Genomic DNA, 24,706 nt, shown 5'->3' with positions numbered 1-24,706 from the left:
AAAGAATGAGCCAGATTCTGCTTTCACATCAGAAGTAACTTGACTAAGTCAAAGGAGTTATTTACACTAGAGTGTAAATGAGGGGAGACGCAGACCCTGTGTGATTTCAAACTACATGTTTCCTTACCAGTTAAACCATTAAACTGTTACATCTGAAAGCAGTTCATTTTCTAAATGTATTTTACTTTGCAATATTTAGGCTGTTAGAAGACTAGTATTCATAGATATTAAGGTCAGAAGGGACCATTATGATCATCTAGTCCGACCTCCTGCACAATGCAGGCCACAGAATCTCACACACCCACTCCTGCGAAAAACCTCTCACCTATGCCTGAGCTATTGAAGTCCTCAAATCGTGGTTTAAAGACTTCAAGGTGCAGAGAATCCTCCACCAAGTGACCCGTGCCCCATACTACAGAGGAATGCAAAAAACCCCCAGGGCCTTTTCCAATCTTCCCTGGAGGAAAATTCCTTCCTGACCCCAAATATGGCCATCAGCTAAACCCTGAGCATGTGGGCAAGATTCACCAGCCAGATATCCAGGAAAGAATTCTCTGTAGTAACTCAGATCCCACCCCATCTAACATCCCACCTGCTGGTTCTCATTCAATGGCCCAATGATGTTGTCTTTGGATCACAAACACTCCAGAAGAATGTTCAAAAAACATGCAACTGTTTGTATTTTTAAAAACACACATAAAACATTTTTATATTAACTTTGTGTGTGTCTGTCTGTTCACACACAGAACACACCAAGTCTAAATTATCTGACTGTTTCACTTTAAGTCAGGCGTTTCTAACATGCAGAGAACGCATGAGCCACCACTGTAACCCACTAGCTCTCTGATTACAGGGACTTTGAAACATGCTCCTCAGTGCTCTGCTATTGTTGCTGTCACTCAATAAAGCCTTGCTGCCAGGGTTCCCACTACTATAATGTACACTTGTTCACTGTTCAGACATGGAGTACTACAGAAGTTGCCCCACAGGGATCCTCCATGTGAAAGACCTATTCAGCTAACAGCTGTGCATAGAACCACTCAGGGTCCCCCCCCCACAATTAGTTTCTGAGTGCCACAGGTGTCCCATTGGTGGAACGTCCATTGTCATGATCTCCCCTCCCACTCCAAAAGAAAAACAAACATAATGAAGAGAAGCAGCCATTAAAGGGGAGCTCACCAAATTCATAGACCTTTTTACACTTGATCTCCAAATCCTCTATGAGATCCTGAAGCCGACACTGCTTGGCTAGTCTCTTGCAATCATTCACATATTCTACATCAATGTCTAGACGACCTGCCAAAGAGAAACACCAAAATTCTATCTGACAGTTCCTTGACCTCGCACCAGTCACCATTTACTTACTTAAGCGTAAAAATGGCTGATCTATAGACAAGGGATTGGATGGACTGAAGGATTGCTAATGGGCTATGCAGTCTCACTTCTGGATCACTGGTATAAATCTAGCTCAGGTAAGCAAGTAGCATTACAGCAGTGCAAATTACTATCTGTTGACTGCTGAGTGGCTGAACCAAATTTGGTGAATATCAGCTCAGTTTCTCCGTTGCCCACACTGCAACTGGACCCCCACTTGGCAGTCTCAGCAAAGAGGCCAAAGACTGATTGGCTCTTGCAGACAAAATTTCATTTTCTCTGGAAGAACAGAGATGAGGGGCAGGGCGGTGGAAGCTTACATTGCTGCTGCCATCATGTTTTGACGTGAGAAAGGACTTCGATCTCAATCTTTCAGAAGCACCAAATTTACTAAAGAGCATTTTAAAGAGTGCACTGGGGAAAGATAACCCTAAAGAGATAAGCAGTTATTGTTTTCTGGTGAAGAAACTCAGATGCCTTAGTAACGTTTCCCCTTACAGTACACGTTGGAAGTTTAACTTAGGGCACCACCCTATGGTCTGAGGGAATATTGCACTTGCATTCCCTCCTAGAATACAAAATACTTGGTTAATACTGGCTGAAGGTTTAAGAACAACTTCTGCTGGAATGACATAACAAGTTGTAGTCAAACCATTCAGCAATCAGGGCTGCCCATATCAAAATGCTCACAAGTCAGTGTACACAGGGAATATGGTCACTGCTCAGTTTAGGAGATCATTTGCTTAGATGGCGCACATATTTTTGAAAAGAAAAGGAGTACTTGTGGCAAGTACTCCTTTTCTTTTTACGGATACAGACTAACACGGCTGCTACTCTGAAACACATATTTTTATTATCCTAGAGAAGGTACATTTCCCACATCTGTCCACTCAACCAAAGTTGATTTTTATTGACTCCCCAGTTACTGGCAGAACCACAAATATGCATTTACAACCAGCTTTCAACAACAACATGGAATTGCTCATACTCCTCATATCTGCCAGATGACAGAGAGATTGTGTTTAAGCCATGATTACCCACCCACCCAAACAAGCTTGTCGAGAAGTCTCTGCCACCCAAACAGTGCCATGGCAAAGAGGTGCTGACTACTGCATTCCAACATGCATGCACATGTCAAGCAGCAGCAACATACCTGTGTAAAGATACTGCAGGAGGGAGCCAAAGGCCGCTGGGTTGATCTAAAATAAGACATGAAAAGGTCACCTATATAAAGCACACACATTTATCCAAGGAGCTTGAAATGTCAATGTGGATATACATGACCTAACTAAAGTGATAGCACATTACACACTAAGGTAACGGTCAGGGGGTTATGTTCAAGGAAAGGACTCTAGAATGCAAGGGAGGTAAGTGAGGATGCATCCTCTGTGGAACTAGTACAATAATAGCATTTTGATTACACACACCATTCCCCTGCTCCCTCACATAACTAGTATTCCCACTCTATCCAGCTTACAGAGATCTGTAAATATATTAACTTTTTGATTTACACATCCCCACCTCGTGTTACACATCAGAGAATGAGGTTTGTTCCAGGGAAAGGCACAGAATCTGTGCCTGAGGAGTTGGCAGGTAACAGAGACATTGCAGTTCACATCTAAGAAGGCAACTGCAGTAGAAGCACTATCACAACAGGTCATCCATGGGTCCCCACCACTTCCAACCCTCCTAGTTAAAGAGGAACCCAAGTTACAGCCTAAAGAGCAACACAGATGGAAGGTGATGAAAACTAGGGTTGTCTTGAGAAACAGGAAGGATGTTTGCAACAGGAGAGAATCTGAGGTTTCCGACAGACAGCCATACCACAGAAACATATGCTGGAGAGTGCTGGTAACGGACAAGCAAAATCCACTTATGGCCTATTTAGTTCTTAGCCTCTCTGCTGAGGCAACAAGTGGGAGCCAATTACAGTGGTGATTTCTGTGGTGTGGGCCACCTGTCTACTGGGAATTAGACAAAGGCTCAACTCGTTTCACATAAGGGTCACCAAACAGCTGGTAACAGCTCTTTTACTACTGACCTGAGCTGAATTTGAACCAATGCCAGAGGTCAAATGAGAGGAATCTGACAGCATACAGCCCACAGCTTTCAATGTATCAGAGTAAGAAGCCATTTTAGTGCATAAAGTGTTCCATCTTCCTCTGAGTTCTGGAACTGTTCTGTGTTATGGAAGGTGTCAACTATGGACATTACCCCTGAAACTGCCTTTTCAGCCTCACTTTCCTTAGAAAGAAAATATCTAAGACATGGGGGGGAAAAACCTGAAGCATGGTTCTCCTCACCAGTGGGTGCTTTAATGCGATCATGTTCTTCCCTTTCCACTTGGTCTCAAACATTTCTGCAAAGTATACGCTGCGGGCACTAAGGATGCAGCGGTGGGCACAGAAGGATTTCCCATGGACAATGAAGACAATGTCGCTTTGGTAACCCTGTTCCAGAAGCCTGGAAGAAAAAAAGAAAGAGGGGAAGATAAAATCGGCTGCACAGAATGAGGAAGGAGAATACAGAGAAAAGTGAAGGAGAAGAAAGAAGCTTTCACACACTGGGGAAAATGGCAATTTGTGAACATCTTGCTCCTTAAGGAGACACTGTCAAGATAAAGAGTGTTGCAGTTTTTCTTCAGTACTTATATAGCCCTCATCATCATAGAATCTAAGTGCCTCACAATCTAGAATGCATTATCCATACAACATCCCCATGAGGAAGGCATTATCCCCATTACAGAGATTTCCAGAGAGGCACAGACACAGAGAGGCAAAGAGGCTTGCAAAGGCCACACAGGACTCCAATCATGGTACTGTCTTTCCTACTGATATCTCACCTAAGTACAAATGAAAGATTTTAGAAATGATGAATTAATTTACTTTTCAGCATTACTGCCATGTGTTACAATTTTAACTTTAGCTCCATTTGAAAAATGAACGTGGAACGTAGCCAGTTTCACCCTGGTTCTGGTGAATTAGCTCAACAATGCAACATCTGAGATGTTTAAATCAACTTTTCAAAATTGTACTTACCTGGGGAGAGTAATTTTTTGCAAAAACAAGCAAGCTATTTTTTCTGGTTTCCCTGCAGGGTTAAAAATGGAAACTAAGGGGAAATTCCAAGCTCCCAGTGGGTCTCATTTGCTTCCAGATTTGGAAGGTACAGACTTTAAAATCATGATTTTTTAAAAAAAAGTCTATTAAAAATCTATTTTAGATCAGTTTTAGACAGATTCATGGCTCCTTTGAGCCCCGTGTAATTGGATGTAACTAAAGTAACATAATATATACAGACTCATTAAAAGATTTTAAGATTCTTGTACATTCTTTTTATGTTCTGTAAAGTAAATGGCATACAGTGAACACATGACAGTGCAGTCTGAATGTCTTATCAGCTGTTTGGGATGCGCGGCTCACTTGTGGATTGCCCATTCCCCCATGAATGTGACCACCCCAAGCTCATGCTGACAAAGCCTGTATTCATCACTTCATTATAATGCATTCCCTAAGCTTTTTGTATGTAGAGAAATGGGAGCACACAAGGTGCACTAGGGGACTTTAAGGGTGTAGCAGCAGCGCCCACACATACACTCAGGCTACATCTACACTATGAGCTGGGGGAGTGATTCTCAGCGTGCGTAGACATACTTGGGCTCGCTCTAATGTGAGCCAGCACACTAAAAAAAGGTGTACAGCTGCAGTAGCACAGACAGCGGTGAGCAGTGGCACTCCGAGTACTCACCCTTCTGAACCCCATGGGTACGTACTCAGCACAGCTAGCCTGTGAAACTGCTCCCCATGCTTCTCCAGCTATGCTACTATTTTTAGCACACCAGAGCTTGATGAGAGCTAGCATGGGTATGTCTGTGGGAGCTGGGAACCACACCCCCTAGCTCCACGGTGGGGATATAGCCTTAGCGCACAGCATGCTACAGTGGGAAAAATGTACACCCCAGCTAGTCATGAACTAAGTGTTTGTACAGACAAGCCTTAAGCGTTTCCATTCTAATGGGCCTTTTTCAGGTGCTTAGAACCTTCTCTTATCTTTGAAGCTGAAGTTTTCCCCATGTTTCCTCTCAGCCCAAGAGCTATATTTTTGGAAGACTGAGCAAGGACAATTCTATCATTTTTTAATACAAAAGAGAGTGGGGAAAATCCCACACATTTGCCATTCTAAAACAATCTATAATTTGTTTGTTTGAAAATTTAGGCCAATATTTTCAAAAAATGACTCCTGACTTTGGCAGCCCAACTGGAGACACCTTAAAGGAGCCAGAATTTCAGGAAGTGCTTAGCGCCTTCTCTCTGAAAATCAGGCTTCTTTAAGAGGCCATAAGTTGGGCACCCCCAAAATAAAGCACTTATAATCACTGCTCACTAGTGAAAATATTGGCCTTATTGCCGCAGCAGGTTAGGGGTGAAACTTAAACTTGTCTGACATGTCGTTCCAATTCACATATGTGTTTCTTGGCAACCTGATGAAAATGCGTTTTGATTTGGCAGTCAAGGGTTCAAAAGTGTACGTTGCAAATGTCATGCTTTTACTATGCTCTCTCAACATTCCACTGGCCCTGCCTGTGTTGTGTACGTAAGGTGATGGAAGTTTCATTCAACACCCAGATGTATGCGGTAAATGATCCGTTAGTGTATGTTTGAACCTTTGCCTAATTTGACAAGATATGTAAAAGCATGTATAGAATGAGGCAGGGCTCTGATCAACCTGCAAATGGTTTAAGCCAGAATGACAGATTCAAGTGGCCTAGCTGACATCCAGGCTGGGATTCTGAAATGTGCTGAATAGCTGTCCAATCACCTTACCGCTGCAAGAAGACATCGTAATAATCTCTCTTCATGCACTTCGCTGTGATCTGCTTGTATTCCTTCAACACACGTCGGATGGCATCACTCAAAGCCCCGTACAAACAACGCTCCCCATCAAAAGTGTTTGCTTCACATTTTGCACCTGCAAAATGGCAACAGGTGTAACACTGCACGACAGACACAGCAAACACACCTCTAAAAGATGGCTCCCTCGCTAAATAGAGGAAATTGTCCTATGGCTGACTATGATTTACGAGAATCATCATCCCATACAGTACTGGAATTCAATAGCCAAAATTAGGCTCCCCACCCATCCACACTCCAAATTTGACCTCCCACCACTACCACTCCTTCATGAATGAGCCAGGAGATGTTTCATGTATCTTCTGTGACAGAAGGATCTGGGCCTTAGCCCTGGCATAACTCCGTCATTCAAGGAGGAAGAAACTCACTGTGTGAATGGTGCTATTAGCCACAGGATACTTAAAGACCAATTTTCTGCTTTACACAGAAAGCAAGGGACCCTTTTTAAAGGTGAACCGCAAAAGTTTTGCTAAAAAAAGAGAATTAGAAGGAAATTTATTAGATTTCAAGAGAAATTAATAAGCTGTTTAAGTGCGTTAAATGCAGCATTAATGACAAATCATCTCCCTGAGATCTTGAACTGCAAGTGCCCTGGTTTGTCTGCCAGAATGAGGGATGTCACGGGTGCCTTAGAACTGAATGGACAGTCACTCACTCTGGCACAGAAAGCAGGAAGTTTGAAGGGTGTTTTGAAGAAAAGCTTTTGTGGTTGGACTTTGAGCTTGTCCATACTACCCGCCGGATCGGCGGGCAGCGATCGATCCAGCAGGGGTCGATTTATTGCGTTTAGTATAGACATGATAAATCGACTGCTGAGTGCTCTCCTGTCGACTCCAGTACTCCACCAGAACAAGGAGCGCAAGTGGAGTTGATGGGAGAGCGTCAGCTGTCGACTTACCGCAGCGAAGACACTGTGGTAAGTAGATCTAAGTACGTCGACTTCAGCTACACTATTCACGTAGCTGAAGTTGCGCATCTTAGATCAACCCCGCGCGGTAGTGTAGACAAGCCCACAGACTCACAGACTTTAAGGTCAGAAGGGACCACCTTGATCATTTATTCTGACTTCCTGCACATTGCAGGCCACAGAACTTCACCCATTCCTGAAATGGACCCCTAACCTCCGGCTGAAATCCTCAAATCACGATTTAAAGACTTCAAGTTACAGAGAATTCACCATTTACACTAGTTTAAACCTGCAAGTGACCCGTGCCCCATGCTGCAGAGGAAGGCAAAAAAAACCAAACAAACCTCAGGGTCTCTGCCAATCTGACCTGGGGAAAAATTCCTTCCCAAACCCAACTATGGCAATCAGTTAGACTCTGAGCATGTGGCCAAGACCCACCAGGCAGATACCTGGGAAAGAATTCTCTGTAGTTACTCAGAGCCCTCCCCATCTAGTGTCCCATCTCCAGCAGTTGGGGATTTTTGCTACTGGCAGTCACTGATGGGCCACATGCCATCATAGCCAGTCCCATCATACCACCCCTCCATAAACTTATCAAGCTCAGTCTTAAAGCCGGTTAGGTTTTTTGCCTCCCACTGCTCCCGTTGGAAGGCTGTTCCAGAACTTCACACCTCTGATGATTAGAAACCTTCATTTAATTTCGAGCCTAAACTTGATGATGGACAGTTTACAGCCATTTGTTCTTGTGGCCACACTGGCGCTTAACTTAAGTAACTCCTCTCCCTCCCTAGTATTTATCCCTCTGATGTGTTTATAAAGAGTAATCATATCTCCCCTCAGCCTTCTTTTCGTTAGGTTAAACGAGCCAAGCTCTCTGAGTCTCCTCTCATAAAGTAGGTTTTCCATTCTTCTGATCATCCTTCTCTGCACCAGTTCCAGTTTAAATTCATCTTTCTTAAACAGGAGAGACCAGAATTGCACACAGTATTCCAGATGAGGTCTCACCAGTGCCTTGTATAATGGAACTAACACTTCCCTGTCTCTACTGGAAATACCTCGCCTGATGAATCCTAGGACTGCATTAGCCTTTTTCATGGCTGCACCAGATGGATGGCTCATAGTTATCCTGTGATCAACCAATACATCCAGGTCTTTCTCCTCCTATGACATTTCCAACTGATCAGTCCCCAGCTTATAGCAAAAATTCTTGTTGTTAATCCCTAAATGCATGACCTTGCACTTTGCACTATTAATTTTCACCCCATTTCTATCATTCCAGTTTACGTGGTCATCCAGATCTTCTTGTATGATATCCTAGTCCTCCTCTGTATTGGCAATACATCCCAACTTTGTGTCATCCGCACATTTTATAAGCACACACTCACTTTTTGTGCCAAAGTCATTCATCAAAATGTTAAATAAAATTAGTCCCAAGACAAATCCCTGAGGAACTCCACTAGTAACCTCCCTCCAGCCTGACAGTTCACCTTTCAGTATGAACTCTCCTCTTTAACTAGTGCCTTATCCACCTTTTAATTCTCATATTAATCTCCACCGTCTCCAATTTAACTAATAATTTCCCACGTAGAACTGTATCATTTGCCTTACTGACATCCAGGTAGATTAAATCTACTGCATTTCCTTTGTCTAAAAAAAATCCGTTATCTTCTCAGAGAAGGAGATCAGGTGGGTCTGGCACAATCTACCTTTTGTAAAAGCATGTTGTATTTTATCCCAATTACCATTCGCCTCTATGTCCTTAATTACTTTCTCTTTCAAAATTTGTTCTAAGACTTGGCATACAATTGAGCTCAAACTACCAGGCCTGTAGTTTCTTGGATCGCTTTTTTCCCCTTTCTTAAAAATAGGAACTATATTAGTAATTCTCCAGTCACAGGGTACAACCCCCGAATTTACAGATTCATTAAAAATCCTAGCGACTGGGCTTGCAACTTCATGTGCCAGTTCCTTTAATATTCTTGGATGGAGATTATCTGGGCCCCTTGATTTAGTCTCATTAAATTGTTTGAGTTTGACTTCCACCTCGGATGCGGTAATTTCTACCTCCATATCTTCTTTGCCATTAGCCACCCTGCCACTACCCTTAAGCTCTTCATTAGCCTCATTAAAAACTAAGGCAAATTATTTGTTTAGGTGTTGGGTCAAACGTAGATAATCTTTAATCTCCACCCCATCCTCAGTATTTAGTGGTCCCACTTCTTCTTTTCTCATGTTCTGCTTATTTATAGAACCTTTTACTATTGGTTTTAATTCCCTTTGCAAGGTCAAACTCTGCTTGGCTTTTGGCAGGTCTCATTTTATTCCTACACTTTCTGACCTCCAAGAGGTAGCTTTCCTTGCTGATCCCTCTCATCTTCCATTCCTTGTAGGCTTTCTGCTTTCTCTTAAATCACCTGTTTGAGATGCTTGCTCATTCAGCTTGGTCTGCAACCCTTTCCTATGAATTTTTTCCCCCTTGCTTGGGATGCAGGCTTCAGATAGCTTCTGCCTTTACATACTGTGTATGGAGCAAGACTTCAAAAAAAATGAGTAGTAGGCCACAAAGGAAGAGAAGAAAAAAGCTCACCCAGGTGATTCATTGACTAAGGTGCAGTTCTGACATTGTAACAGCACTACACTCCTGCAAAAGTCTGTTGTAACTGTAGGCAGCCCTCATTAGAGCCTCTCACTCACCAACTTCATGTGGTGAACTTACTGCCACCAGGGAAAGAAAAACAAAACAAAACAAAAAACACCTTCCCTGTAGGAAGCCCAAGAGGTAAGTGGCCTGTAAAGGGGACATTAGTAAGTTCAGCCTGACTGTGCAGTCCCACAACAGTCAAGGTTTTTTAATCATAGGTTTGATTATATTATGATATGGCTCTGCAGGCAATAGTTAAAGGGATACAGACTTCTACACACATCAGCAGCAAATGATAAATGGAAGGCTAGAAATGGGACAGATACTCAAAAAGAACAGCATAATCTCAACACTCTCTCTTACCGCTGGCTAGAAGATAGGATACAAGCTCCTCGTGTCCACAGAGACAAGCATAGTATCTGTTAATTAACACAAAAAGGAAGTCAGAATTACAACAAGTGAAACCTTTGTTGCTTTGAGAATGTATCACAATGCCTCAAGAGGCTCCTGTTTTCCCCAGCAGACCCCACACTGCACTAACCTGTCCTTCCATCAGTGGTGGGGTGCTTATGGCTCCTTCTGGGGCTAAACAATGGTCCTCTCCTGGAGTTTAAGGAGATTGCTCAGGAATGACCCAAGGTGCCCCCTCCATATAAAGAGGATGGGCAGGTTCTGCCTTCTGTTCACAGCACACTCAGGTCCTCTTGGCCTGCCAGGGGACCTCAGGGTCCAAACCCTGACTCAGCCCCTCGTAATGCCTCTAGGTTGCCAAACTTGATTCATTAGTTTATTTCATGTGCACCCAGCAATTCCATGCCCTGCTGCCCCAAGCACACTCCTGCTTCTTCAGCAGACACATTCATTGTTGCACACTTAGAATGCTGTAGGCTCAACCCCATATGTCAGGTGTACAGTAAACCAGTGTCCCCAATTCCCTTTTAGGACAAATTTATTTTCCTTTTGGCATCTTTCCACAACCCAAGTATTTTATGCTTCTCTTGCACCTTTCAGTTGAAGATCTCAAACTGCACTATAAATATCAATTAAGACTATAACCCCTCAATGTAGTAGGTATTATCCCTCTTTTACAGGCAGATAAAACTGGCCTATAGACTGAAATACATGAGAACCTTTATATAGGTGTTTTGAACTATCCAAAAAGCTATTGAAGAGATCTCCGTCTCTATTCAATTCTACAGATCTTACAGTCATTTTAGAACCCTATTGGTGGTTTGGTCCCTATTGAATTCTAGAGGACTTTTTCATCAGGAAAGCAAGAGAGACAGGAAATGACTTACCCAAGGTCACACAGCAAGTCAGTAACAGAGCTGGAAATTAAACTCCTAAGTCTTGACTCCTAATTCCCAATAATCACTAGACTTCGCACTCCCACTATTTCACCCATGCTTATCTCTACATCATCTTCTATGCCCTGTCTACCATGCCTCTGCTCTTCTCCTTGGAATCCCTCTGCAAACACACTTCTGCCAGGAGGCCTGTAAACCTTCATCCTGCTTTCAGAAAAGCATCCAAAAATAGTCCTAAACAGTCATGGAACAAGACAGATGCTTAGCCTCAACTCGCCTTCATTCTTATTGCATCCCATCTCCCTTCCTTTGTCTATATGTTGCCTATTTGGATTGTAAACTTTCAGGGACTCATGTTTATTAGGGGAGTGCCTGGGGACCAACTGAGATCATGAGCCTCACACACTTTTGGCACTCAAACACCACCACCTCCTTAATCTTTACTGCTTAATTTTTGTACAAGCCTTCTGGAAGATATTCAGTCTTCAGAACACATTGCAGATGTTTCAAGGCACTTTGGAATCAGCATATTATGTGCACAGAGCTCCCACCAGACTTCAATAGTGAACATGGGATTCTTCACTGCCTGTCCCACACTGTTATGCAGAGTTCCTGTACACCTCTAAATCAGTCACCACACCACACTCCAGAGGGGGAGGCAGTGATCCATTGTCTGCCTTGGGATTCTTCTGGCATTTCCATAGCACGTCCCATTCAGATTATTATATCCACTACCTCAGTGGCTAGACAAGGGGGCACCTGGCTGCACAAAATGCACAAAAGGGAGAATAAAATATTCAGCAGAGCATCCAACCAGGCATGATTCCTAGAGATTTCATATATCTAATCTCCCACCTTCCCCATCCAAATACCTCACACTGGAGCTTTGTAACACTTACAAAGGGGTACTGTCCCATTTATCCCGAACATTTATTTCCACATCTCTCTGTTCAAGAAGATATCTGAAAGAGAAGAAAGAAAAAGTCATAAGTTATAACTTCTTCTAGACACTTCTTATGTCACATTTTACCCTCTAGAAGATGTAGCTTTGGATTTGTACAGTAATAAATATCAAAAGGTTCCCTGGATTCTTTAACTTCCAACTGGGCAACCACCAGAGATGGTGAGAAAGGATTTCAACAACCCACTTGAGGGACAGCAGCTGTACCAATGCAGTCTGTCTCAATGACACTGCATTGTGGTGTCAATGCCGGCTCTGACTTGAAGTTCTGGTGATGGACTCAAATCCACAACCTTCTGAGCCTAAGGTGACAAATCACTGGCCAAGACAGATCATTCAAAAAACCACCTCCAAGTTCTTCTGCAACAGTTGTTGCTGAGCAATTACTTATAACTGACCACACACACACAAAAATATCTTAAAACATAACATAGCCAAAACAGAATTTATTTTCTTCCTGCCCAATTCCAGACTTCTCTACTACAGTTGACAACAATACCATCCTCCCCATCACTAAGGATTATAATTGACTCCTCTCTCTCTTGCCCCACACATCCAGGCCATAGCCAAATCCCACCACTTCTTGCTCCTCGGCATCTCCAAGAGCTGTCCTTTTCTTTCTATCCCCACAGACACATCTCCTATTCAATGTCTCATTATAGCCTGCCCCGGCTACGTCAACATCTTCCTCTCTGACCTTCTGAGCACACACCGGCTACCTTCAGTCTATACAAAACATTCAGGTCATTTTCCTGGCCCATCACTTTGATCAAATCACTCCTCTCTTTGATTCCTTCCATCTGCTACTGCACCAAAATGTTGATTCCTCTAACCACCTTCAAACCTCTACATAACTCTGCCCTTCACTACTTAGCCACTGTTGTAAAGCTTTACATTACCTCCTCACCCCCTCCACTCTGCCAGCATTACCAGCCTGGTCCACTTCTCCCACAATTGCCTCCAGGCCTTCTTTCATGCAGTCCCTGAGCCTGGTACAATTTCCAAGAGCTCATCTGTAAGACCCCACCACTGTCCACAATTAAGTCTCTCAAAGATCCACTTCTGCTGCGCTGCTCACAGTAAACTGTCCTAACTTGTATACGAACAGCCTATTCTTGTTCCCCTAACCTCTGTCTATTTGCCTGTTTGTCCTTAGATTGTGTGCTCCTCAGAGCAGAGGTCACCCTTCTGGAGCATTTGGAAAGTACCTACCACATCATGGGTACTCTCATAGATAAACAATAAAGTTGGACTGAAAGACATGAAACAAAATTATGGACTCAACTCATAATCAGTGCTGTTACAATCTATAACAAAGTGTGGACCTATGGAATATAGTATCTGATTTATCATTAGAGCGAGCAAGGAAGGCAAAGCGTCGCAAGAGCTGATAACAGTACAGAACGCTTCTTTTGCTCTCCAACTGAGCCTGGCTCTTAAATTAATGTATCCTCTTCTAGTCTTGTCTAAGGCTGAACAGTAGGGTGAACTGATTAAAACAGTTAGCACAGGGTACTGTACTGTGCTTACATTTACTGCAAATGTAACTGTGTTTCATGTGCAAGGGAGCAGATTTACTTTCAGAACTAAATTAACTGACTTTAATACTGCTTGCTATAGATATCACAGACTCTTCTCCATCCCAAATGTTTCTGCTGGGGATTAAAAGGCCTGTTCTTTCTTTTACAAGCGTAACGCCTGATTTAACAATAACATGGTTCTTCTCATGAGATTAATAAATTATCCATTATTTATATTACAGCAGCACCTAGAGGCCCCAACTGAGACCAGCACTCCATTGTGTTAAGCACTATACCACTGGTTCCCAAACTTGTTCCGCCGCTTGTGCAGAGAAAGCCCCTGCCAGGCCGGGCCAGTTTGTTTACCCGCCGCGTCCGCAGGTTCAGCCGGTCGTGGCTCCCACTGGCAGCAGTTCACTGCTCCTGGCCAATGGGAGATGCTGGAAGTGGCGCGGGCTGAGGGACGTACTGGCTGCCACTTCCAGTGGCCCCCATTGGCCCGGAGCAGCAAACCGCGGCCACTGGGAGCCGCAATCAGCCGAACCTGCAGATGCTGCAGGTAAACAAACTGGCCCGGCCCATTAGGGGCTTTCCCTGCACAAGCAGCGGAACAAGTTTGGGAACCACCGCACTATACATACACAAAGTGGGAGACAATGCCTGCCCCAAAGAGCTTACAATCAAAATACACGAGACCAGGGGAAACTGGAGGGGAAACTGAGGCACAGAGTAATATAGTGCCTGGCCCAAGGTCTCCCAGCTGGTCAGCAGCAGAGCCAGGAAAAGAATATTGGTCTGCTAACTAGTTCTGGGTCCCCTGCCTAGATCATGCTGTTTCACTATAGGAGAACAGACTCAAGCAATTTTCCCCCGGGTCAGATTGGCAGAGACTCTGGAGAGGTGACTTGCCTTCCTCTGAAGCATAGGGCATGGGTCACTTGCAGATTTGAACTAGAGTAAATGGTGGATTCTCTGTAACTTGAAATCTTTAAATCGTGATTTGAGGATTTCAGTAACTCAGCCAGAGGTTCTAGGTCTATTACAGGAGTGGGTGGGTGAGGGTCTGTGGCCTGCAATGTGCAGGAGGTCAGACTAAATGATCATGATGGTCCCTTCTGACCCTAAAGTCCATAATTTTGAATTTAACATTCCAATGCTTCACAGAGTTACTCGTACCATCAGCAAAGTAAATATTCAGCCTTTTCTTTAGATAATGGGACTGTGTTATTGATCATCATGGAGATATCCTAATAATCATTTTCCAACATTGCAGTGAATTAAATTTGCACTGGTATGAAATTATTCTAGAGAGGGACCAGCTGGAGAGAAAAAGAGGGCCACTAGAAACAACTGCCATATAGATTGGTTGCTTGTGAATGATGCACACAAGGACCGGTTGATGTGAGCAGATGCTTGATCTTTAAAGAAATATATCAAACTAAAGCAAAGCCAAATACATTAGGGTAGAAAAATGCAGTACACCCAACAACTTGGGAAAAACATGTTTATAATTTTAAAAAGTGACTTTCCCCTTTGTATCCATCTCTCTCTTGGTGTTCTGACTGCTATCTAAAGTCATCAGCTGTTTCAGGCCATAAGGTCTATCTGATATCCAGGGCTAGACAAACTAAGAATTCTCATAAATACCAGTTCCCATACTCTCCTGACCACAGACCCAGTCAGGAAGCAACAAGGTATTGGTATATTACGAAGTCAGATTATTAAATTTAAGCAGCCCAATTAAATGAGCATTCAGTAATAAAGGAAAAATGGCCTGCTATGTAATAAGAGAAAGAACACATTTCTTAATATCCTCTTACAAAATTCCGGGTTCATTTTAGAGTTATTTAATTAAAGCAAAACTGTCTATTAAAATAGAGAGGTGTAGAGAGAAATTCACACATGCTCGTGGAAACAAACTTTACTGTTACATGGAAACTATCCCAGGGCACATTTCGTAAAGGAAGCACAACTCTGGTTCTAGCTAGCAGGGATAACACTGTTACAGGAACTCCTTAGAAAAGAGAACATAATCACAAGAAGGAGTTGTTCTATTTACACATCCATGCTTCTTTGTTGTGCATGTGAATATTTCTGGATTAATATTTTGTGACAGATCTATTTAATTAGAATCTTCTTTAGCACCTCTCATCAGATTTCAAACAGTTAATTCCTCAAAACCAGTGGAAACTAAGCAAGTTATTAGCCCATACAGATAGGTAAGACAGACACAGAGTGTACATCTATACTGAGATGAAAAACCTGCAGCATGGAGTCTCAGGTCTACATTACAATTAAAAACACATGGCTGGCCCATGCGGGATCACAAGGCTCTGGCTGTAGGATTGTTTAATTGTGATCCAGATGCTCGGGCTGCTAGGACTCTGCAAGGTGGGAGGGTCCCATAGCAGGGGCTGCAGCCCAGTCTGAGCCCGAATATCTGCACTACAATTAAATAGCCCCACAGCCCAAGCCAGCTAGCACAGGCCAGCCGCAGGGTTTTTAATTGCAGTGTAGACATACCCTGAGAGCCTGGGTCAGCTGACTCAGGTTCAGGGGGCTCCAGCTGTGGGGCTAAAAATAGCAGTATAGACATTAAGGCTCAGGCTGGAGCCCAGGCTGAGAGACCCACCCCCTCATGGGGTCTCTCAGCCTGGGCTCCAGCCTGACCCCGAACATGTACATTGCAATTTACAGCCCCACAGCCCAAACCCTGTGAGCCTGACTCGGCTGACCCGGGCCAGCTGCAACCCTGCTACTGGTCTTTTATTGCAGTGGAGACTAGGGTGACCAGATAGCAAATATAAAAAATCAGGACAGGGGGTGGGCAGTAATAGGTGCCTATATAAGAAAAAGCCCCCAAAATCGGGACTGTCCCTATAAAATAGGGACATCTGGTCACCCTAGTGGAGACATATCCAAAGGGATTAGGTGTCTTGTCCAAGATCATACAGTGAGTCAGTATCAGACCTGGGATAAGTGTTCACAAGTCCCTCTGCCTACCCATCGTACCTCAGAGACAGTGTGGGACTAGGAGCCAGGATTCTTGGATACTAACCCCAGCTGTACAACTGAATCACTAGGTGACCCTGGGCAAGGTATTCAACCTTTCTGCGCCTCAGTTCCTGAGCTGTGAAAGGAAAGTGTTGATGCTGACTCCTGCCCAGGATGTGTTGAAGTTAATGCACACAAAGCATTTTGAAAGGATAAAGCATTATAGAAATGCCTACTAATATACCACTGCCTCAGCTCAGCCACCTCCTACGCCCTGTGCAATGCTCCCACCTCTCTGAACCCCAGCCTATTCCCAGAGGCACAGGGAGCGGATTCTGGTGTTACGGAATGGTGAAAGGTCACAGAACAAGAGTGTGCCACACCCCCACCTATAGAGTCGAGAGGGGGTGGGTGAGGTGCCCACAGGTATCCCACAGACCAGGAGAACTTACTGGGTGTGGCAAGAGGGACTGCTCTCTCCTGGCCCCTTTCCAGCCGTCTTTGCCGCCAATGATCCCAGCTCCCTATTGCTCTTTGCAACCCCTACCTTCCATTTTCTGCTACCCCTCCCCACTTTTTTCTCTATGACACCCCCCCCTCCGGCCTGGCCACCCCGTATCCTCTCCCCCCATTCACCTTCAGCTCCAACTTCTGCCCCTCTCCCTGTGCCCCCAAGGCCTAGCCTGTATCCCCCATGCCCTGGCCCATACTCCTCTCCCTGTGTCCCTGTGCCCTGACCCATAACTCTCTCCCTATGACCCCGTGCCCTAGCCTCCATCCCATGGGCCCCTCTCCCTGTGCCCCCACAACCTGGCCTGTATGCCCCATACCCCTCTCCTTGTGCCCCAAAACCAGGCCCGTATGCCCTGGGTCCCTCTCCCTGGGCCCCCACGGCCTGGCCCGGCCCCTCGCCCTGGGCCCCCATGGCCTGGCCTGTATCCTAGTCCCAGCCCCCCGCTTCCTGCACCCCCTTTTCCCAGCCTACGCCCCCGGGCCCTTCCCCCGATCGCCCGGGCCCTGCCCAGCCTCACCGCACTCGGCTCACGTCCCCCTTCTTGCAGCTGGTGAACAGGTCGCTGGTGTCCATGTCCGGGGCGAGGGGCGGCACCGCATTGGCTCTGCCTGCGCGGCCGGGCCGGGGCCGGGGACTGGACGGGCCGGGGCAGGCGAGCGGCGGCGGATGTAAACACTGCGGCGGGCGGAGGCGCGCTGACACCGCGAAGCCCGGCCCCGCTCCCCGCCCCCGTCCCCGTCCCCGTCCCGCCCCGGCGCTCGGGAGGAGCGAGCAGCCCGAGGACCAACCCCTCGTCCCGAGGCGGGCGGTTCCAGAACGAAGGCGGCGGGGGGGCCACCGAAGCTGCTCTAGAACATAGCCGCGGGGGCCCCTCCCGTTTGTTCTAGACCGTGCGGGGGCTGCAGCGAGCTCTAGAATGGGGTGGGGGCGTTCTGCTCCATCTAGTGCCCCATGGGAGAGGGCATTGCTCTGGAACGTTTTATGTGATACTGGATCTAACACACCATACTCTGCGTGGCTTCAGGCCGCTGTAAAGAACCACAAATGTTCTGGAAAATGGGGGCTTGGGTGGGTCTGCTCTAGTCCATGACGTGGTGTCTAGAACATGCTCTAGATTAGAACACTGAGCATCTGGGCTCTACTCGACCTCCACACAGTTGTCTGCTCAGTGGTCTGGAATATGCCACACAGGCACGCCAGGCAACATTCTAGATAGGGGTTCTGTGTAAATGGTCAGGAACATGATGTTCCCAAACGGCTCAATACAGTTTTCTCATGTGCTGTGCTCCTACAAGGCATATAGCTGCAGTCTATATAAACCACAGCTATCCTGCTTCATTCGAAGTTGATCTTTCAGTACTCGAGATCTGACTTTGCTTGTGCTCTCTTTAACTGTACCAGTATTGTTAAAGCAGTACAACTCCCCCTAGTGTGGACAAAGTTATGTCAGTGTAAAAGTGCTTATGTGGGTTTTACTTATTCCAATATGGGAAGGGGAATAAATTAACCCAGGAGTATGCCTACACTACAGAGACTACACTGGCATAGCTAGCTTCCCAGAGCTATGCCAGAATAATCCTGTAGTGTAGACGCAGCCTACGAAGACAGAAGGGGTGGGTTTTTCCTTAAGTGTAGGAACACTATCTCCCCAAACTACTGTAACTACATCAACGGAAGCATTCTTCCATCAACATAGCTATATCTACACTGGGGGTTAGATCAACATAGTTTCAGCACTAGGGGTGTGTGTATTTTTCACACCCCTGACTGGCATTGCTATGTCAACCTAACTTGTAAGTGTAGACTAGGCCCCAGTATAAGCACATTTATATTGGTGTAACTGTGTCCATGCTAGAGGTTGTACTGGTGCAACTATTACTCCTGTTGGAATTCTGCGCCACTGCATGTGCACATAATTAATGAGCCGCACATATTTTAAATTTTTTTCCCCAGAAAAAAGCTTCTGCTGGAAGGTTGCTGATGTTCTACCTTATGCCCACCAGCGGGAGCTGTGGTGCTAGAACAGAGCAGCCTCCCCCCATCAGCTCCAGCAGAAAATAACTTTGGCTGGAAAGTTGCTGCAATGCTGCCTTTTGCCCAACAGAGGGTGCTGTGGTGATAGAACAGAGCAGCAGCTCTGGGCCAGCTAGGGAAGAGAAAGAGCCTGTAGTACCTTCTTTACAGTGCCTGTCAGGCCAGGTCAGGAGACAGGGGCTATGGGAAGACAGAGAGTGTGGGTCTGCTGCGGGGTCAGACAGGAGCTCCTAAGGGCTAGTGGGGGAAGAGAGACTGGGGCAGGGGCTGAATGGGCATGGAGGCACAGGGCCACAGGGGGAGGGAGGTGCAGGGCCACATGGTGATGGGGGATGGAGTGCAGGGCCACATAGGGACAGGGGGGTGGCTGAGTGGGGGCAGAGAGACACATGGGGATGGGGGGGGGTGTAGGGCTACATGGGGATGGGGGAACTGGGTGTCTGAGTGGGGTTGGAGGGACATGTGGACGGGGGTAAAGGACACATGGGAGTGCTGGGGCACATGGGGACAGGGACAGGGACAGATGTGCCTGACTGAATGGGAGAGGCTGGGGTCAGCCGGGGTCTGCATGGGGGAAGCTCCCTAAAAGATCCACCCCGCCCTCCAAAAAAACATGTTCCATACTTTTCCCACCCATACCCAAAAACCCTCCAAATTCACACCCAGGCTCCTTCCCAGAAATTACTTCCTTCTACCTCAGCTCCTCCGTTATCCCTGACTCCCCCAAGCATTTGCACTGCTTCTGAGGGGCACAGGAAATACAGTTCTGTATTGTAGTTTAAATACGTTATTACTCAGAGTTCTGTATTAATATGACTAGTAAGAAATCTATTTGTCAAAAAACATTTCCTGAATCTTTTTTGTTGTCTGTATTGTTACAGACATACTTGCTGACAGGTATTTTGAAATAAATGACCAAAAATAATTTCAACTGGTGTGACTATATTGTGTTATTTTGACAAATAAAATATGCAGAATTTTACAGAATTTGAAAATATTGTGTGCAGAATTTTTAATTTTTTTGCACAGAATTCCCCCATGAGTAAACTATATTGGTTAAAAAAATCACACCCCTAGTTGGAAGCTATAGTGGCATAAAATATGTGCCTAGACCAGGTCTTAGTCTCCAGCTTAGCTTTCCCACCTCAGAGCATTTATAGGCTGGCCAGTCTCCCTACATTTTAATTAAAGTCTTTTAGTAAATTCCCTTAATGAACATACACTCATAGAGAAGGCAATTATAGAATCATAAAAATTAGAGACAGATAAGATCTAGGTAATTAGATACAACAGTGTGGGAGCCATATAAACCTGTAGATAGGTTGATCAGTTTATCCATCCCCTGGCCAGTACAGGATCATTCTCTACCGTATACTCTCTAGTGCTTTGTCCTGTCCCATTTTGATGGATCATCCACCACTTCCCCTGTAAAATGCTGTTAGATCTCATTAGTAGACATGTTTCATGATGGTCTATATTTTTCTTTGCTTATTTTCATTCCGTTACTCCTGGTTACAGCCTCTGGGCCTTTCTAAATTATTCCTTTAGCTCCTGGATGTTTTGAGCCTTCAGATACTTGCAGGTGGGTTTCTGTTGTGTTTTAGCCAAGCAATAAACGTAACATACATGACATACATACATGTACAATATGTATGCACACAAAGATGTGACACACATGTTCGGATCCAGAATGATCTTCCCCTATGATTATAAACTGAAACTTTGGAAACCACAGAAGCAATGAAATTCTATGTTTTACAGTTTATGGCAGAAACTGAAAAATCCACTTGTCAGTGGTGAGTAGGAAACTTTCCTCGTTAAGTGGGATAGAATTTAAACTTTCATGTAAAAAAAAAGTATCTATCCCTTATGGTTTAAAACACTGGCTCTCAACCTTTCCAGACTACTGTACCTCTTTCAGGAGTCTAATTTGTCTTGCCTACCCCTAGGTTTCACCTCACTTAAAAACTATTTGCTTACAAAATCAGACCTAAAAATTAGGGCTGTCAAGCGATTAAAATAATTAATTGCGATTAATCGCACTGTTAATAATAGAATACCATTTATTTAAATATTTTTGGATGTTTTCTACATTTTCAAATATATCGATGTCAATTACAACACAGGATACAAAGTGTACCGAGTTCACTTTATATGTATCTTTTATTATAAATATTTTCACTGTAAAAACAAAAGAAATAGTATTTTTCAGTTCACTTACTACAAGTACTGTAGTGCAATCTCTTTATCATGAAAGTTGAACTTACAAATGTAGAGTTATGTACAATAAAAACCTGCATTCAAAAATAAAACAATGTAAAACTTTAGAGCCTACAAGCCTTTGTTCAGCCAATCGCTCAAACAAGTTAGTTTACATTTGCAGAAGATAATGCTGCCTGCTTCTTGTTTACAATGTCACTTGAAAGTGAGAACAGGTGTTTGCATGGCACTGTTGTAGCCAGCATAGCAAGATATTTACATGACAGATGTGCTAAAGATTCATTTGTCCCTTCATACTTCAACCACTATTCCAGAAGACATGCCTTCAGGCTGATGATGGGTTCTGCTCGATAACGATCCAAAGCAGTGCAGACCAATGTATGTTCATTTTCATCATCTGAGTCAGATGCCACCAGCATAAGGTTAATTTTCTTTTTTGGTGGTTTGGGTTCTGTAATTTCCACATCAGAGTGCTGATCTTTTAAGACTTCTGAAAGCAAGCTCCACGCCTCATCCCTCTCAGATTTTGGAAAACACTTCAGATTCTTAAATTTTGGGTCAAGTGCTGCATCTATCTTTAGAAATTTCACATTGGTATCTTCTTTGCATTTTGTCAAATTTGCAGTGAAAGTGTACTTAAAACGACCAACATGTGCTGGGTCATCACTCGAGACTGCAATAACTTGAAATATATGGCAGAATGCAGGTAAAACAGAGCAGGAGACATACAATTCTCTCCCAAGGAGTTCAGTCACTAATTTAATTAACACATTTTTTTTAAATGAGCATCATCAGCATGGAGGCATGTCATCTGGAACGATGGCCAAAGCATGAAGAGGCATACGAATCTTTAGCGCATCTGCCAGGTAAATATCTTGCAACGCCAGCTACAACAGTGCCATGCAAACACCTGTTCTCACTTTCAGGTGACACTGTAATTAAGAAGTGGGGAGCAGTATCTCCCGTAAATGTAGAAAACTTCTTTCTCTTAGAAATTGGCTGAACAAGAAGTAGGACTGTGTGGACTTGTAGGCTCTAAAGTTTTACATTGTTTTGTTTGAGTGCAGTTATGTAATAAAAAAACCCTACATTTGTAAGTTGCACTTTCATGATAAAGAGATTGCACTACAGTACTTGTATGAGGTGAATTGAAAAATACAATTTATTTTATCATTTTCACAGTGCAAATATTTGTAATCAAAAATAATATTTAAAGTGAGCACTGTACACTTTGTATTCTGTGTTGTAATTGAAATTGATATATTTGAAAATGAAGAAAAACATCCAAAAATATTTAATAAATTTCAATTGATATTCTATTGTTTAACAATATGATTAATCACAATTATTTTTTTAATTGTGATTAATATTTTTGTTAATCGTGTGAGTTAACTGTGATTAATTGACAGCCCTACTAAAAATACAAAAAATGTCACAGCACACTATTGCTGAAAAAATGCTTACTTTCTCATTTTTATCATATAATTATAAAATAAATCAATTGGAATATAAATATTGTACTTACATTTCAGTGTATAGTACATACAGCAGTATAAACAAGTCATTGTCTGTATGAAATTTTAGTTTGTACTGAATTCGCTAGGGCTTTTTTATATAGCCTGATGTAAAACTAGGCAAATATCTAAATGAGTTGATGTAGTCTCCACTGTGTATCCCCAGGAATACATGTATCCCTGGTTGAGAACCACTGCTTTGGAAGAAAATCTTTCAAATGAGACCACTAAATTCTGTTTTCCTGAGTCTGCACACAGGCAGCTTCAGTGTCTCTGCTCCTGCTCATAATTTTCCCAAGAATCATCAGTTTGATGTTAACACCTTTGTGGTGAGTTACAGTGCTCTGCTATTCAAACCAGTCTGCAGCAAGGAAATTAATGAGAATCATGTTAATTTCTCTCTGCAACTGCTACTTTAGAAAGCCCTGAGCAGGAGCTGAAGCTATTCATGAGAGAGGATGACCCAAAATTAAAGGCTGAGGAAGAGTAGTGTCATATAGACTCTCTCTTTCTCTCTCACAGATACACACGTTCTCTCTAAGGAATAGCAGGCAGACAGCTAAAGGAACAACAGATTCCTTTAGCAGAGACACTCTGACACTGTACTTATTAGCAGCCAGGAGGCTGGAAGAGGGATAGTATAGTTATTCTTCCATTGCAGTAGATAGGAGGCTGGGAACACTGGTGGGGTTGAGAGAGCAGCACTTCCACCAAGTGGGGAGAGGAAGGCTTTATGTTTGTCAGCCACCTATGAGCTGGAGACCCATACTGGAGGTGCAGTGTACACCAACAGAAGTTTTTCTGTTGGTGTAGGAACACCACTTCCTCCAGCAAAGCCAGCTGTGTTGATGGAAACCCTCTTTAGTCGACATAGCTTTGTCTACACTGGGGAGGGGGGGGGGTCTGTTGGCACAGCTATGTTGGGCACAGAGTAGTGTGGTGGTTTGGGTTTTTTAACCCCTGGCTGATGTAGGGTCAATATAACTTTTCAGTGTAGACCAAGCCTAAGCTTTCTTCAGCCACGGCCGCAAACAAATACAAAGGGTGGCTTGCTGTAGCCAAGTCCACAGGAACAAGGAATTTGAGAACACTCACTGCTGTCTAAGCTAGAGGCTATTGGCCTAATTTTCAGTGGTGATGAGCACACACTGCTCCCACTGATGCAATGGGAGCTGAGGGTGCTCAGCACCTTTGAAAGTCAGGCCCATGAACCCTGAACCCACTCCACAGGAAAAACTCTTGCTGCTGTATTGCCAGGAACTTTGTCTGTGGACGGGACACATAGGTTATTGCCAGAGAGAACAAGCAGGAAAGGGTAAAAAGGATCCATTGTTGCTTTCAAAATAATCATTCTAATAACTTCTATAACAATATCCCTACATTTTATGCAGCATTGTGCATCCAGAGAGTTCTCAAGGCAATTTACAAACTATACATTGTAATGAATTGCTTGCTCACTACTGGATACCTTCCCCACACTCTACACCTAGACACATAGCCTATAGTTTTGACAAGTCTTAGCATGCATCTTGATCCATTTGGTTTCATCTCTAGCTTAAACAACACAGTGGCCACAGGTCCCATTCCAGACACCCCTGGGCTACATTTGGCTAGCGGCCTGTACTTTGACCACCCCAAATAGGATTTTACCCCACCAAACATACAGGCTGTAGCTCATTATGTTTCTGGATAGCCATTCTTCTTTCTTCCTTCCTACTTACCCATCACTCCAGTCAAGCACCAACTCACATCTTTTCTTCATGTATGCTGTTCACCACTAGAGACAGCTATTTTAAAAACCTTTATTTCC

General features: G+C 44.1%; 1 protein-coding gene across 3 annotated transcripts in view; it reads right to left on the bottom strand.

The window, feature by feature from the left end:
* Positions 1 to 17,850, bottom strand: part of ABTB1 (ankyrin repeat and BTB domain containing 1) — a 38,147-nt gene extending 20,297 nt beyond the window's left edge. Inside the window, exons 1-7 of one of the 3 annotated variants that reach the window (XM_048858733.2) lie at positions 17,646 to 17,849; positions 12,039 to 12,101; positions 10,196 to 10,251; positions 6,198 to 6,342; positions 3,678 to 3,837; positions 2,528 to 2,573; positions 1,180 to 1,296 (exon numbers count right to left, since the gene is read on the bottom strand). In XM_048858733.2, coding sequence (XP_048714690.1) covers positions 1,180 to 1,296; positions 2,528 to 2,573; positions 3,678 to 3,837; positions 6,198 to 6,342; positions 10,196 to 10,251; positions 12,039 to 12,101; positions 17,646 to 17,701 — 643 coding nt within the window. In that variant the 5' untranslated portion in view covers positions 17,702 to 17,849. Of the gene's footprint in view, positions 1 to 1,179; positions 1,297 to 2,527; positions 2,574 to 3,677; positions 3,838 to 6,197; positions 6,343 to 10,195; positions 10,252 to 11,603; positions 11,903 to 12,038; positions 12,102 to 17,645 lie in introns of those variants that run through there. The other 2 variants (XM_075130305.1, XM_048858734.2) reach the window with 2 other exon arrangements.
* Between the last annotated feature and the right edge of the window lie 6,856 nt (positions 17,851 to 24,706).

The sequence above is a fragment of the Caretta caretta genome, chromosome 7 (assembly GCF_965140235.1).
Source record: "Caretta caretta isolate rCarCar2 chromosome 7, rCarCar1.hap1, whole genome shotgun sequence".
Classification (NCBI taxonomy): Eukaryota; Metazoa; Chordata; order Testudines; family Cheloniidae; genus Caretta; species Caretta caretta.
Note: the sequence above shows the minus strand (reverse complement) of the source record. Positions and strands in the feature narration are given on the sequence as shown.